The following is a 17443-nucleotide window of genomic DNA, read 5'->3' on the forward strand; positions in this document are numbered from 1 at the left end:
GGAGGTGATTATTCCCTTGTATAAGGCAATGGTTAGGCCACATCTTGAGTACTGTATACAGGTCTGGAGGTCTCATTTCAAGAAGGATGTAGAGCTGCTGGAACGGGTACAGAGAAGGGCAACAAGATTAGTAAATGGAACAAAGGGTTGCTCTTACGAAGAAAGGCTTAAGTTTTGCAAATTACAGAGTCTGGAGACTAGGCACCGGCGAGGTGATCTGATAGAGGTGTATAAGGCTTTGAATGGTTTGAGCATGCTCAATGCCAATGGGATTCTTCATCTTTCTCAGAATAATCATTTCAGAGGGCATAAATTCAAATTGAGGAAGGACGGATGTCGGATGGATGTGCGGAAGTTTGCCTTTGGCCCGCGGGTGGTTGGTTGGTGGAACCGACTTCCATCACTTGTTGTTGAAGTTGATAGCCTAAACAAATTTAAAGCTCAACTGGACAGGTATTTCGAACGAATGGAGGGGTGAAATGGGAGAGGGTTTTTTTTTTTTTTTTTTTGGCTGATGCTGAATAAGCTTGCTTTCTTGCATCATATGCCTCTACTAATGCTAATGCTAATCACATATATCTTCTATGTTTAGGTGGGATCTAGCACTTAAGGTATTATCCTTTTGTAAAGCCAACCTCACACATTCTACCCCATGTGCTATGGGGATATACGTAAATAATGATATAACATCTAATGACATCATCATCTCGTCCTCCCCTATTTCTTGACTCCTTACAAAGTTCACAAATTCCACACTGTCTCCAATGACCAACGCGGACCGCCCCACAACCGGGGAAATCAGCTGCGCCAGATATTTTGATAAAGCATACGTAGGGCTACCAATGAAGGAAACTATGGGCCGTAATGGAACATTCTCCTTGTGTGTCTTAGGTAACCCATAAAATCTGGGCAGTCGACACCCTGTTGCATGCATTGACCAATACTTGTCCTTTGGAATCTTTTCCATTCTTAGCCAGGAAAGTAGCATCTTATTTACACACTGTTCTAAGCTAGCCAAGGGGTTTCTGTGGATAATCTTATAAGTACCACTATCACCTAATAAGTCTAACACTTTCTTGTGGTAATCTTCTTTGTTTAATACCACCATTGATCTGCCTTTATCTGCTGGTAGGATTATGATATCTTCGTCCCGTTTAAGTTCTTCTAGTGCTTGATTCTGTTTCGGGGTAAGATTTAGAGCAGCCGTTTTTGCTTGGCCCAGGATGGCGACAGCTTCAACACGAATTTGATTAGCAATATGTTCAGGTAATTTGCTAATTGCCCTCTCAATACCCATAGATGTTTCGGTAATTGGAGGTTTATGGGGTAGCAATGCAAACTTAGGTCCAACAGCCAATAGTCTCTCTTGTTCTTGGGTTAACGATTTGCCACTTAAATTCTGAATAAAGTTGAAATGGTTGCTACCCCTAAATACAGTGGACTGCTCCTCTAATAACGTGTGAAACTTCCTAATATGTCTCTGTTTATATGAATAGGTAATCCTATTCGTCCTCTCCAAAACTAACCTCTTTACACCTATCAGGTGTAGGGGGGACAATCTACTACTAATATCACCTAATGCTATATCAATCAATCTCTTACTATGTCTCGAGTCATCATGAAGTTTCTGAATCCATGTATTCAAAACCTTCTTTTGATACCATGTGATAATCCTGGACAAACGGGCATCTTTAAATGGTGCCTTGATCCTAAATCCATGTGGCATAAGATTATGATCCCTGCAACGGTAGGCAAACCTTAAGTGCTGTTGCTGTTTGGACTCAGCTATGCTGTATCTTTGGAACCTTTGGATGTGCCGCAAAACTGTATGGCCATAAACATTAACTATATCTGCCATAAGGCCTCTGAGTTACGTGGGGGAGACAGGACGGCGCCTCAAGGACCGTCTGGGGGAGCATTCACGAGCGATACGGACCGCAGAGCTCAATAAATCCGCCATTGCCGAGCACTATTGGGAAAAACAACACCAGATCTCCCCCAACAACGCTGTCATCCTTGACCGGACGCATAGGTTCTGGGACCGCAAGTGGCTGGAAAGTCTGTGGATTGGATCCTCTGGTAACAATAGCATGAACAGAGACAGGGGAGTTAGGCTTCACCCCCTTTTTGAGGCGGTGGTTTTGGCCAGAGATAAACGTTTTAATTTTCCACGTCTCCAGACGACTTCCGGTTCTGGTACAAGTGAAAGGAATGCTGAGTATGCGCCTGGTCATCCACGTGTGCTGTGAACCTGGTACTTAAGGATGTGTCGCTTAAGTCTCACTATTACTGAGGAAGGAGGTAGACACCTCCAAAAGCTCTAATAGTGTTTTTATCGTCTTTTTTATCGCTTTTATATTTATATTTTAATGTATTTTAACTTATTTACTTATTTTATTTTTGTTATATTTCAGTTTTTTGTAAATAATTAAAAGTTTTTTGTAAATATTATTTTACAGTCTTTTTTATCATTTTATTTTATTTTATTTTATTTTATTTTATTTCATTATTCAATCAGTCTTAAACGGTTGGTGTGTGTGTTTAAAATTGGTAGTATGAATAATCCCAACCTCAGAGGCCTTATTGCAGATATAGACACTCGTGTAGTTTTAACTCCACAACACACTGAGATCCTTAAGATTATAGAACAGTTGAAGAACAAGAAATCTTCTGGACTGGGCTGTATTACAGTAACTGAAGTAAAGAGAAATAAAGAACAGTTCACTGTTCTCTTGGTGGAGCTTATAGCACAGATGTTAGAGTCGGGAAGCTATCCTACAAATTTACTTTCATTTAAGATAATTCCTATATATAAAAACAGATTGCCTGATGACTTTTACAATTATAGACCAATAACAATACAGTCAGTTATAAGTAAGATAATAGAAAATTATATATTTGCTATATAAGCAAATATTTACATCAATACGGACTGTTAAACAACTCTCTATTCTCATATCAGAAGGGCAAGAGCACACAGACATTATTAGAAAATTTAGTACTCTTTTAATTTACATTTAAACAATGAAAACTTCATAATGATTTTATTTATAGATTTGACCAAAGCATATGACTTAATTGATATCCCGTTATTGAAACAGAAACTCAGAAACTACTGAAATGTGGAATAAGGGGAAGAATCAATCAACTCTTAGCATCTTATTTAACCGAAAGAAAAATAACAGTTGAAGTAGAAAATACAAAGGGAAAATCATATAATGTAAAGAGGGGAGTACCTAAGGGTACACATGCATGGCCAATCATGTTCAACATCTATATAAATGACATATTCGAAGTAATAAAGAACTCCTTTATTAGGAAAGTACATGACAAAAATGGCAATAGACTTACAGCACGATGAAATCCATTTACAAAAATGGTTGCATGATAATAAATTAGCACTCAGCTTTTAAAAAACAAAATTCTTGGTAATTAGACCTCCTCATCAAACCGTGGACATAAATCCGTCTATTAAATTACATAAACATGAATGCCTACATTATCAGAATTTCCAGAATTGCAAATGTTAAACTGTGGAAGAAGTTTCAAATCACTGTTACCGTGGGTTATGGATTGACTACAGTCTAATTTGGGCAATGCATATAACAAATTTGTACAAGAAAATGAGATTTTATGTGTACTTTTTTACTACATTAAGGACAAAAGTAACCTTATATTATGCATTAGTGGACACGCAACTCAATCAGAATCTTTAATCGCAATGATAGACATACAATTAGTCCCGTCACGGCATGGTGGTGCCAGGGGTTTATTTAGTAAATGTATGGGCAAGAGCAAATATAACGGAAATAACAGTAATAAACAACTTAATTAACAGGATGTTTAAACTTTTAATGGGGACAAACTCTTGGAATGACCTGAATAAGAGAAGGCAATTCTTGTTGAAATATAAAATACTTCATCCAGTTCAAAAGCTGAAGTTAAATCTATTCTTGAAAAATTTTAACACTATTTGTGAAGAATCGAATCTACAAAGGAATCTCACTTAATTTAAGGAACCGAAAAGCAATTGTTTTGCCATATCCTAGAGTACTAAATAGATTTGGAAACAGGCACACAATGAATATAATAAACAGCATGTTGGCTAGTGTTGATTTCAGGCTCAGGAGAAGCTATCCATCTCCAAATTAAAATTCCTAATAAGAAAAATTTTGATACACAATGATACAGTAGATTAATATTAGCATTAGTAGAGGCATATGATGCAAGAAAGCAAGCTTATGCAGAATCAGCCAAAAAAAACCCTTCCACTTCACCAAACCATTCGTTCGAAATACCTGTCCAACTGAGCCTTAAATTTATTTAGGATATCAACTTCCACAACAAGGGATGGAAGTCTGTTCCACCAACCAACTACCCGCTGGCTAAAGGCAAATTTCCGCACATCTATCCTACATCTGTCTTTCCTCAATTTGAATTTATGCCCTCTCAGGTGATTATTCTCAACAAGAGGCAGTATCCCACCAGCATTCAGCATGCCCAAACCATTCAAGGCTTTGTACACCTCTATCAGATCACCTCGCCGGTGCCTAGTCTCCAGACACTGTAATTTGCAAAACTTAAGCCTTTCTTTGTAAGAGCAACACTTCGTTCCGATCACTAACCTTGTTGCCCTTCTCTGTACTCGTTCCAGTAGCTCTACATCCTTCTTGAAATGAGGCCTCCAGAACTGTATACAGTACTCAAGGTGCGGCCTGGCCATTGCCTTATACAAGGGAATAATCACCTCCCTATCCCTGCTAGAAAAATTCCTGTATATCATTGATAAGACACCGTGAGCTACTCTTGCAGCCCATCTGCACTGCTCAGAGAACTTCATACCTGCCTGCACAATTACCCCCAGGTCCCTTTCATTCTCCACCACTGTCAGTGCAGCACCACAGAGTTGATACGTTGCTCTGGGGTTGCTGTTTCCATGTGTAGTACTTTACATTTGTCAATGTTAAACTTCATTTGCCACCTCTCAGCCAATCTGCTCAACATATCCAGATCCTGTTGCAGCAGCATAGCGTCAGTAGCATCCTTAACAACCCTGCCAACCTTTGTATCGTCTGCAAACTTGGACATTAAGCTTGATATACCATCATCAATATTATTTATAAATACAGAAAACAACAATGGACCCAACACTGAACCCTGAGGGACTCCACTAATAACATTAGTCCACGATGAGCAGTGTCCATTAATTACCACTCTCTGTCTTCTGCCACTCAACCATCCCTTTATCCATAGCAACAATTTGCCAGCAATGCCAAACTGCTCCAATTTGTGCAGCAGTCTTCCATGTGCAACAGTATCAAAAGCCTTTCTAAGATCCAAATATATAATATCAAAGTTATTCCCTGCATCCAATTCTTTTGTGACTACATCATAGTATCCAATCAAATTGGTCAGGCAAGACTTCCCCTTAACAAAACCATGCTGTGTCTGAGCTATAACTGAAGTCTTGTCTAGATGATCCTGCAGTGCTTCTTTAACCAGTGCCTCCATTAATTTTCCAGGGACAGAAGTTAAACTAACAGGTCTATAATTACTTGTGTTGCCCTTTGATCCTCCTTTGTGAATTGGGGTCACATTTGCACATCTCCTGTCCATGGGTACTTCCCCTGAGTCCAAGGAAGCTCTCATAATCATGGCTAACGGATTGCTTACTTCCTTTGCTGCCTCCTTTAATATAACTGGATAGATCCCATCCACCCCAGGTGCCTTTCTTGTATTTAGCATTAGCATTAGCATTAGTAGAGGCATTTGATGCAAGAAAGCAAGCTTATGCAGCATCAGCCAAAAAAAAAAAAAAAAAAACCACTTACACTTCACCCCTCTGTTCGTTCAAAATACCTGTCCAGCTGAGCCTTAAACTTATTTAGGCTATCAACCTCCACCACAAGGGATGGCAGTCTGTTCCACCAACCAACCACCCGCTGGCTAAAGGCAAATTTCCGCACGTCTATCCTACATCTGTCTTTCCTCAATTTGAATTTATGCCCTCTCAGGTGATTTTTCTGAGCTAGAGGAAGAATCCCATCAGCATTGAGCATGCTTAAACCATTCAAGGCTTTATACACCTCTATCAGATCACCTCGCTGGTGCCTAGTCTCCAGACACTGTAATTTGCAAAACTTAAGCCTTTCTTCGTAAGAGCACCCCTTTGTTCCATTCACTAATCTTGTTGCCCTTCTCTGTACTCGTTCCAGCAGCTCTACATCCTTCTTGAAATGAGGCCTCCAGACCTGTATACAGTACTCTAGGTGTGGCCTGACCATTGCCTTATACAATGGAATAATCACCTCCTTATCCCTGCTGAAATTTATCTCTAACAATTTCTCCTCCACTTTACTCATAATTATTACAAGATCATCTAGCTCACTGCCAGTGTTTACTTCATCTATGGCATTCCCCGTCCTGAATAACTCCTCATGTGTGAATGTAGATGCAAAATATTGATTTAGTCTGTTAGCTACCTGAGCAGGATCATGAACAGTTGAACCGTTGATATCAAGTGGCCCAATCTGATTCATCCCCTTCCTTCTAGAGTTTACATAAGTAAAGCACTCCTTGCTGTTTTTATTTGCATCCCCTTGCCAAAGATTTCTCGTAATCTGCTTTCGCCTGCCTAACCTCCATTGTAACTTGGTTACAGATCAACTTATATCTATCATAAGCTTCTGTGTCACATGTTAATTTATATGTATCCCATGCATTTTTCTTCTCTGCCATATGTCTCATTAGTTCATCTGACATCTATTTAGGCCTAAACCTTGAACAATATTTCTTAGTTGGTATGTAAAGCCTAGTAACTTCCAAGATAAGTTATTTGAATGCTTCCCATTTTGAGTTTGCTGTTGGTAACATCATCAGTTGGTCCCACTGTTGTAGAATTTAAATACTGTCTCAGACCATCATGTTCACCTTTACGAAAGCAATAACACTTACCTTTACTCCTGATGGTAGTTACCTCCTTGAGTAAATCCCACTTCAGCACATTATGATCACTGCCACCTAGTGGTTCCTGTATCTGCAGATTCTTAATGCATGCAGAATCACTACTGATAATCAAATCAAGAGTATTGCTCCGTCTAGATGCCTCCTGAACATGCTGATTTCGAAAACAATCATCCAATAAATCCACAAAAGCCTTGCTGGTGTGTGAGTGACCAGCCCCCAAATTCCAGTCAATATCTGGGAAATTAAAATCCCACATTATAAGACTCTCTGATTTACTGGCCCACTCTATTTCTCTGTACAGTTTCTTATTATACTCATCAGAGTCATTAGGCCTATAGCACACTCCCACTCTCAATTTTGATCTCCCAATGCTTATGTCACACCAAACTGACTCGACACTGCACTGTCCAGCGATGTCGACTGGCTTCACTTCCTTGGATTTTATGTGTTTCTTAACTAATAGCATAACCCCTCCTCCTTTCCTATCCTGTCTCTCCTTTCTGTAGACGTTGTACTCCCCAAATTCCAGTTCTGCATTACTTATATCTGTGTGACACCATGTCTCTGATATCCCAACAATATCCGCCTTTGATGCTTTGAGCAATACCTCAAATTCATCAAATTTATTTACCAAACTCCTAGCATTGGTGTACACGCAAGTATACATGCACCTGTTCTTTTTCTTAGCTACTCTAACACAACCCATGTGTTTACTTGTACTTTAATGACTCCCAGCAGTCTCTGCAATATCCTGCATCTTATTTTCCAAACTGCTGCTTATTCCAATAGAAGCAGTGCAAGAATCACTTTCACCTCTGCCAGTGGCTACTGTTAATCTATTAGTCCCTGTATCCCCCAAATCTAACAGTTTTCCAACCCACCTAACACTGCCTCGATAGCATCAGCAAACATTCTTGCACCCTTTCTATTTAAGTGTATCCCATCCCTGTAGAAGCAGTCTCTCCTGTTAACAAGTACAGACCAGGCTGAAAAAAATTCTATCCCTTGAGCATTGCACAATCTTTCCAAATTAAAATTCCTAATAAGAAAATTTTCGATACACAGTGATACAGTAGATTAGCATTAGCATTAGTAGAGGCATATGATGCAAGAAAGCAAGCTTATGCAGCATCAGCCAAAAAAAAAAAAAAAAAACCCCTTCCACTTCACCCCTCCATTCTTTCGAAATACCTGTCCAGCTGAGCCTTAAATTTATTTAAGCTATCAACTTCCACAACAAGCGATGGAAGTCTGTTCCACCAACCAACTACCCGCTGGCTAAAGGCAAATTTTCACACATCTATTCTACATCTGTCTTTCCTTAATTTGAATTTATGCCCTCTCAGGTGATTATTTTGAGCAAGAGGCAGTATCCCATCAGCATTGAACATGCTCAAACCATTCAAGGTTTGTACACCTCTATCAGATCACCTCGCCAGTGCCTAGTCCCCAGACACTGTAATTTGCAAAACTTAAGCCGTTCTTTGTAAGAGCAACCCTTCGTTCCATTCACTAACCTTGTTGCCCTTCTCTGTACTTGTTGTAGAGAAGTTAAATCTATTCTTGAAAAATTTTAACACTATTTGTGAAGAATCGAATCTACAAAGGAATATCTCACTTAATTTAAGGAACCGAAAAGCAATTGTTTTACCACATCCTAGAGTACTAAATAGATTTGGAAACAGGCACACAATGAATATAATAAACAGCATGTCAGCTAGTATTGATTTCAGGCTCAGGAGAAGCTATCCATCTCCAAATTAAAGTTCCTAATAAGAAAATTTACGATACACAATGATACAGTAGATTAGTATAGATATGCAGAAAATTACTATCTCTGTTTGCAGTGTGCAGTGTACTATGAGTAGTGACATCATTGTCTTTTCTGTATGATAAAAAATTTTTATGCAAAAAATGTAAATGAAGAATTACAACTTGTCAAGAAATTTACGTTTCTTAACAAGTTTTTTTATTGTAAACAAATTCTCTTGATAAAATAAAATTGTATTGTATTGTTTTGTTTTATTATGATTATTATTATTAGCCATATAGTGCAAGGAAGCGTGAGGCTTATGCTGCACCAGCCAAAAAAAAATTTTTGAGAGAGAAGTAGAAAGGAATCATCAAGAAAGAGAAAAATGATGATACCCATCTCAGGACCCTGGGTGAGCCCAGCCCATACTCACAAGGTCAGAAAAGATTTTTTCTTAACAAACCCATGTGGTGTCCAAGCTATAACTGAAATCTTGTCTAGATGATACTGCAGTGCTTCTTTATCCAGTGCCTCCATTAATTTCCCTGGAAAAGAAGTTGAACTAACAGGTCTGTATATACTTATCTTTCCCTTTGATCCTCCTTTGTGAATTGGAATCACATTGGCACATCTCCAGTCCATATGTACCTCCCCTGAGTCCAAGAAAGCTCTCATAATTATGGCTAGTGGTTTGCTTACTTCCTTTCCTGCCTCATTTAATATAACTGGATATATCCCATCCACCTCAGGTGACTTTCTTATGTTTATTTTCAACCATTTCTCCTCCACTTTGCTCTCAGTTATTACAAAATCATCTAGCTCACTGCTAAAGTTTAATTCACCTCAGGCATTTCCTTCCCTGAATAACTCCTCAAGTGTGAATGTAGATGGAAAATACTGATTCAGTTTGTTAGCTCCCTGAGCAGGATCATCAACAGTTGAACCATCGATATCAAGTGGAGCAGTCTAATTCATCCCCTTCCTTCTAGAGTTTACATAAATAAAGAACTATGCTGTTTCTCTTTGCCTCCTTTGCCAAAGATTTATCGTAATCTGCCTTTGCCTGCCTAACCTCCTTTGTGACTTGGTTACAGACCAGTTTATATCTATTATAAGCTTCCATTTCACCTGTTAAAATATATGTATCCCATGAGTTTTTCTTCTCTGTCACATATCTCGTTAGTTCATCTGACATCCATTTAGGCCCGAACCTTGAACAATATTTCTTAGAATGAAAAGCCTAGTAGCTTCCAAGATTAATTCTTTGAATGCTTCCCATTTTGAATTTGCTGTTGATAACATCATCAATTGTTCCTATCGTATACAATTTAAATACTGTCTCAGACCACTGTATTCACCTTTACGAAGACAAAAATTCTTCCCTTTACCCCTGATGTATTAAATATAAAAGTAGGCTCTTCCCTTCATTTTTTTTTTTCTTCAAAGTACTGCCTGTAGACAAAACACTTAATGAAATTACTTACACTCTTTAATTTTAGTGCTCAGGAAACTAGTTACCCACACTTCTGCCTAACTTGTTTGCTGAGCACCGAAATTCATGAGCATAAATAATTTTATTTTATTTTTAAAAAAAACTGAAAAAAATGAAGGGAAGTGCCTAAGTTTATATTTAAAATTATCTACTTTGTGGATATATTAAATAAAAGATGCTGTTGTAAAGGAGGTGATCAACGTAGCAGACTAGTTATACATTTCTTTTAATATGGTTTATAAAAGACATAACATAGATGTAAACTACATCATAAAGAAATAAACTGTTAACCTGTACTATACAGGTTAAACAATTTATTCTTTGCAATTTGTTTGGTTTAAGCCAAGATAGTAACCAGATTTTTAATTAAAATATTGTATTTATTGCACAATTAAGTATTGTGCACACTGTTGTACCCATTACCTGAAGTTATGCATTACATCAGTGAGACCGTATTTGGCTAAAAAACAAGATTGCATCATGCATTATGGAAGATGCTTACATTATGAGAAGAATGAGTCAGTAACTGACAGCACTTAAAATATAAATTTTTATGAAACTGATGCTTGTTGACACAATATTTTATTATGAGTGTGTACACAACATTATTGATGCATATGACTAAACAGAATGGTGTTCCTCTGTGCATCCATTCCAAGCCTTGGTTATTTGTGATGGAATGTTTGTCAAGATATTATTATACCTAACAGTCAAAACCTAATTAACCTAAGGCATCCTCAACTCCCCTTTAATTTCAGAATTTCAAATATCTAGAACGAGACATAATTAAAATATTCAACCCTGAAATACTAAGTTTATTTATAGTTACCTATATTTACACACCCTGAGAAATTTTAAGAATTTAAAATGCATTTTTATTTTATCTTAACTTTTATTTTTATTAATCTTAATTATTTAAAATGTATTTTTATTTTACAGCTTTGCTACACTGAAGTTCAAGACTTAAAGGTATATTATAAAATGTTGCCCTTAAATTTTAGTAACTGTGGTATTCTCTAAAAGAATTTTTTTGAAATAATATCTTAATATTTATATAAATCTATGAATTTGCTTATTTGAGTCTTGCAAAAAATGTGTGAATTTGTACTTCTGAGTATCAAAAGTGATTTTGATAAATATAAAATAAATATAAATACAATTGTGTGGATAATTCTTTGATTACTCCTGCCAGATTTGTGAATATTAGTTAGCATTAGTTTTTTTTTTATGTAAACCCAAAACACAAGAGGTATTAGAACCTATAGTACTTAGTACTGAAGGCGCCTCCTTAGCCAGGTGGGAAGGAGCAGCAGTGCGCAGCACACGCTTCTTGATTAGACCGGGGTTAGAGCCAGTCACCACCAAATACGTAGGATGCGGAAAGGTCAGGGAATGACCACCGCTTATCCCGGAGCAATATGGCCTTAGTTGCTAATGCTCCTAACACCAGGTGCCTCCGTAGCCGGGTGGGAAGGAGCAGCAGTGCGCAGCACACGCTTCTTGATTAGACCGGGGTTCGAGCCCGTCACCACCAAATACGTAGGATGCGGAAAGGTCAGGGAATGACCACCGCATATCCCGGAGCAATATGGCCTTAGTTGCTAATGCTCCTAACACCAGGTGCCTCCGTAGCCGGGTGGAAAGGAGCACCACCAAATACAGATGCGGAAAGGTCAGGGAATGGCCACCACATATCCCGGAGCAATATGGACTTAGTTGCTAATGCTCCTAAAAACCAAATAACAAACAAACAAACAAGCTCATAACAACAACAACTTAGTACCGTGCTTGGGTTGGAGGTTGAGAAGACGAAAGAAGATATTTGTTGACATTGGACTTGAACTTCTGTAGACTGTAATTTTCAGGAAATACATATGAAGGAAGGTTGTTCCAGAAAATGGCAGTTGAATGAATAAACGAGGAAGATGAAAAGTTGGTTCTGTGAGTTTGAAGTTGGACAGTAAATGGATGTTGGCTGGTGGCGGCACGTGTTTGAACTGTTTTGAAAGAGAGAGCGGGAATTATAGAAACCAATTCAGAAGAACAATGCCCATGGAAGTATCTGTAGAAAGGCATGCTGCAGAAACAGTACGTCTATGAGACAGCGAGTGGAGAGACTCTGTTAGAGATGAATCATTAATTAACCTAACTGCCCTCTTCTGAATGGAATCAAGAAGCTTGAGAGAGGTTTTGGGGGCACCACCACAGATGTGGGAACAATATTCCGTGGCAGGGCGGATTTGTGATTTATACAGAGTGAGTAGCTGTTTGGAAGAAAAGTAACACCGAGAGTGAAAGAGAAAACCAAGTTTTTTAGTTGCAGAGGAAGCAGTATTTGTAATGTGCTTGTGCCAAGACAGATTAGAAGTCAGGGTAATCCCCAAAAGAGATATATCATTTAGCCTAGAAATTGGAGTGTCACTAAAGATAAGCATAGGAGCAGAATAATCCTTTTTGCAAGATATAAGACAAGACTGAGTTTTAGAAGGGTTGAAATCAACTAAGTTGTCTTTGCCCCACTGGAGAATTACCTGAAGATTGGCATTTAAGGAATTGGTAGCAGGTTTTCGCGAAGTTTAAGCTGATTGAGCAGCACGAGGTTTCTCAAAATGGAAAGTGGAATGCAATGTGCTATCATCAGCAAAACTATGAATAGGATTTCCAGTCAATGGAAGAAGGTCATTAATATACAAGAGGAAAAGAGTGGGGGAAAGAACTGAACCTTGGGGGACACCGGCATTAGTGGAGAAGTCAGAAGACAAGAGAGCAAACAGATGAATTTTACACAATGAGGTAGTAAGATTTTAAGCCAGAGAAGATCAAAAAGATGATATCCCAAATTACTAAGTCTCTGACAGGGAATATCGGAACGGACATATGCACAAGTACTACCTTTCAGGCAAAAGGAATCATACACCAAATAATTTGGACAACTGAGATGAGCAGTGGTTGAATCAACTGATAACTGAGATTCTGTCAGAAAAAGTACATGGAGTTTGGCAGACTGGAAATGGACATCATTGAGATTAGAACTGAGACTACGTATATTTATGAAATGAACTAGGAAGTATTTATGAGGTTTAGATCTTTTCTGAGATAAGTTTTCTCTATTAGGTTAACAATTTATGGTGTGTTCAGTAGTCAGAAAAAGTGGGGGGAGGACATGCTATATGAAGTAATGAAATTTTTGGATATGGCAAACACATGGTAAGAATATAACCAGATCCTTAACATAACGTGGACTCCACAATGCCCCCTGCATACACAGGGAGTCCGCATACTCGGACTCCCTCCAGTCACTGTCTGGCAGAGTAGAGACAATACGATTATACACTAGCTTATCCAGAAGCCTCATGGAGGGTTACCAGTATGTTTGGTCTGGTTTACTAACTGGCGGCCTGCCTAAGAACACCGTTTAAGAGCTGTACCCTCGAAATGTAAGGAAGTTTGGAACTCACTGTGGTGTTCATCAACCTCAAAGCAAATCAGTCACACTGCATGACTGGATGGGGGACGGTTGCCCAGAACTTTGCTTTGGAGACTAAACATGGGTTCCTCCATTTCAAGACACCAATAAGCAAAGTGGTGGCATTGCACTGGTTGATGAGAGTCATCTAACACCTAGTATTGCCTGGTAACACAAAGGGGCAGCATTTCTCTGTGTGGTGTAGGTGCCATACTTAGACCCCTGTTCACACCTGGGTGATCACCCACAGTGTGCTTGTGCATGGGGGTTATATCCAGGGTTACGAACAGTCCCACTATCATGAAGGTGCAAGCAGAGGATTTAGCTGTCACTGACCATCTGAACTTTACTGAAATTAGGTCCACTTGACTTGAGTGTCACCCGAATATTAGTTCCATGGGCGTTTTAAACTCCTAGGTAGCAAGCACTGCTTGTATGGCATATGTGAGATAATGTCTGTGACAGCTTCAAGGATGACAAGTGATAAATATTCAGTGCAGCAACTGTGAGCTACATATATTGAGAGATTGCTGATCACACTTATTCCCACAAGACATGAACTCCTCCTGCCCTGGGTGACAAGTGTATTTCAAGACCAAGCAATATTTCTGTGATTTTTAGAGCACTCTTCAAAGACGATTAAAGTTAATTTTAAATTCTTACATTTCTCTTAAGTCTTATTTTTAAAACCGTTCTATACTCGAAAAGCCAAAAGTTAAAACACAAAAATATAAAAAAGGCACCCCGGGTGGGTGGAATCTATCCAGTTATATTAAAGGAGGCAGCAAAGGAAGTAAGCAAACCCTTAGCCATAATTAGGAGAGCTTCTTTGGACTTAGGTGAGTTACCCATGTACTGAAGACGTGCAAATGTGATCCAGTTCCCAAAGCAGGATCAAAGGGCGACACAAGTAATTATAGACCTGTTAGTTTAACTCCTGTTCCAGGAAAATTAATGGAGATACTGGATAAAGAAACTCTGCAGGATCATCTAGACAAGACTTCAGTTATAGCTCAGACACAGCATGGTTTTGTTAAGGGAAAGTCTTGCCTGACCAAATTGATTGGATACTATGATGTGGTCACAAAGGAATTGGATGCAGGGAATAACTTTGATATCATATATTTGGATCTTAAAAAGGCTTTTGATACTGTTGCACATGAAAGACTGTCGAACAAATTGGGGCAGTGTGGTATTAGCATTAGCATTAGCATTAGCATTAGTAGAGGCATTTGATGCAAGAAAGCAAGCTTATGCAGCATCAGCCAAAAAAAAAAAAAAAACCCACTTCCACTTCACCCCTCTGTTCGTTCAAAATACCTGTCCAGCTGAGCCTTAAACTTATTTAGGCTATCAACCTCCACCACAAGGGATGGCAGTCTGTTCCACCAACCAACCACCCGCTGGCTAAAGGCAAACTTCCGCACGTCTATCCTACATCTGTCTTTCCTCAATTTGAATTTATGCCCTCTCAGGTGATTTTTCTGAGCTAGAGGAAGAATCCCATCAGTATTGAGCATGCTTAAACCATTCAAGGCTTTATACACCTCTATCAGATCACCTCGCTGGTGCCTAGTCTCCAGACACTGTAATTTGCAAAACTTAAGCCTTTCTTCGTAAGAGCACCCCTTTGTTCCATTGACTAATCTTGTTGCCCTTGTCTGTACTCGTTCCAGCAGCTCTACATCCTTCTTGAAATGAGGCCTCCAGACCTGTATACAGTACTCTAGGTGTGGCCTGACCATTGCCTTATACAATGGAATAATCACCTCCTTATCCCTGCTGGAAAAATTCCTGTATATCATTGACAATACTCCATGAGCTACTCTTGCAGCCCGTCTGCACTGCTCAGAGAACTTCATATCTGCCTGCACAATCACCCCCAAGGCCCTTTCATTCTCTACCACTGTCAGTGTAGTACCACAGAGTTGATACGTTGATCTGGGGTTGCTGTTTCCCATGTGTAGTACTTTACATTTGTCAATGTTAAACTTCATTTGCCACCTCACAGCCCATCTGCTCAACCTTTCCAGATCCTGTTGCAGCAGCATAGTGTCAGTAGTGTCCTTGACAACCCTGCCAACCTTTGTATCATCTGCAAACTTGGACATTAAGCTTGATATACCATCATCAATATCATTTATAAATACAGAAAACAATAATGGACCCAACACTGAGCCCTGAGGGACTCCACTAATAACATTAGTCCACGATGAGCAGTGTCCATTGATTACCACTCTCTGTCTTCTCCCCCTCAACCACCCCTTTATCCATAGCAGCAATTTGCCTCCAATGTCACACTGCTTCAATTTGTGTAGCAGTCTTCCATGTGCAACAATATCAAAAGCCTTTCTAAGATCCAAGTATATAATATCAAAGTTATTCCCTGCATCCAGTTCTTTCGTGACTGCATCATAGTATCCAATCAAGTTGGTCAGGCAAGACTTCCCCTGAACAAAACCATGCTGTGTCTGAGCTATAACTGAAGTCTTGTCTAAATGATCCTGCAGTGCTTCTTTAACCAGTGCCTCCATTAATTTTCCTGGAACAGAAGTTAAGCTCACAGGTCTATAATTACTTGTGTCAGCCTTTGATCCTCCTTTGTGAATTGGGGTAACATTTGCACATTTCCAGTCTATAGGTACCTCCCCCGAGTCCAAGGAAGCTCTCATAATTATGGCTAAGGGTTTTGCTTACTTCCTTTGCTGCCTCCTTTAATATAACTGGATAGATCCCATCCACCCCGGGTGCCTTTCTTGTGTTTATCTTCAACAGTTTCTCCTCCACTTTACTCTCAGTTATTTCAAGATGCTGTAGCTTACTGCTAGAGTTGAATACACCACTGGCATTCCCCTTGCTGAATAACTCCTCATGTGTGAATGTCGATGCAAAATATTCATTTAGTTTGTTAGCTACCTGAGCAGGATCATCAACAGTTGACCCATCAATATCAAGTGGACCAATCTGATTCATCCCCTTCCTTCTAGAGTTTACATAAGTAAAAAACTACCCTGGTTAGAAAGGACATTGTTTATTAGGAGACTCCATTGTCAGGGAAACGGGGAATATTTTTTGTAATAAAGATAGGTGGAGCAGAACCAGGGTATGTCTGCCGGGAGCAACTATTGATGATGTCACCAACAGACTGTCAGATTTTAAAGGGGGTAAAGAAAATATTATTATTCATGTGGGGACAAACGATATTAAACGTACACGATCTGACGATTTGTTGGAAAAATACAGGACCATGCTGAGGAAATGTCGCGAGCTAGGCCATAATGTCTATGTGTCTGCAATTCTGCCCAGACACGATAGGAGGGATTATATGTTAAGAGCCTTGTGGATTAACTCAAGACTTGAAGGAATCTGCAAGGCTTTAGGGGGTAAATTTCTATCAGCATGTCCCACACTTGTAGGTAGAAGGAATTTGTTTTGTAGAGACGGGATAAACTTAAACAAAGGTGGTGCAAAAGTTTTTGCCAGTATTATTGAGGATACCTTAAAGGCTCAGGGAAACTGCTAGTTAGGGGGGATGTGGGTAATACTGACACGCGTTTATCTGATAATATTGGTCAATGTAACTCTTGCACATACCTTAAGAGTTCTTATCTGTTACCCCAACTGGACGTATTATCTAGATGTTCTGGGGGCAAAGACGTTTCACGTGAGCAGGTAGCTAATATCAGGGAAGAGAGCCTAAAAAACTTCAAGGGTTGTGTTAGGGTTGTTAAATATACAAGAACAGTAAATCTTAATTGTTTATACA

General features: G+C 39.1%; 1 protein-coding gene across 1 annotated transcript in view; it reads left to right on the forward strand.

The window, feature by feature from the left end:
• Nucleotides 1–17443, forward strand: part of LOC150077356 (xylosyl- and glucuronyltransferase LARGE1-like) — a 1505345-nt gene that overhangs the window by 1088157 nt on the left and 399745 nt on the right. Inside the window, exon 15 of the mRNA XM_090385866.1 lies at nucleotides 11151–11180. Coding sequence (XP_090241992.1) covers nucleotides 11151–11180 — 30 coding nt within the window. The remainder of the gene's footprint in view (nucleotides 1–11150; nucleotides 11181–17443) is intronic.

This window comes from Mastigoproctus giganteus, chromosome 12, assembly GCF_048544385.1.
Source record: "Mastigoproctus giganteus isolate SK-2022 chromosome 12, ASM4854438v1, whole genome shotgun sequence".
In the NCBI taxonomy this organism is placed as follows: domain Eukaryota; kingdom Metazoa; phylum Arthropoda; class Arachnida; order Uropygi; family Thelyphonidae; genus Mastigoproctus; species Mastigoproctus giganteus.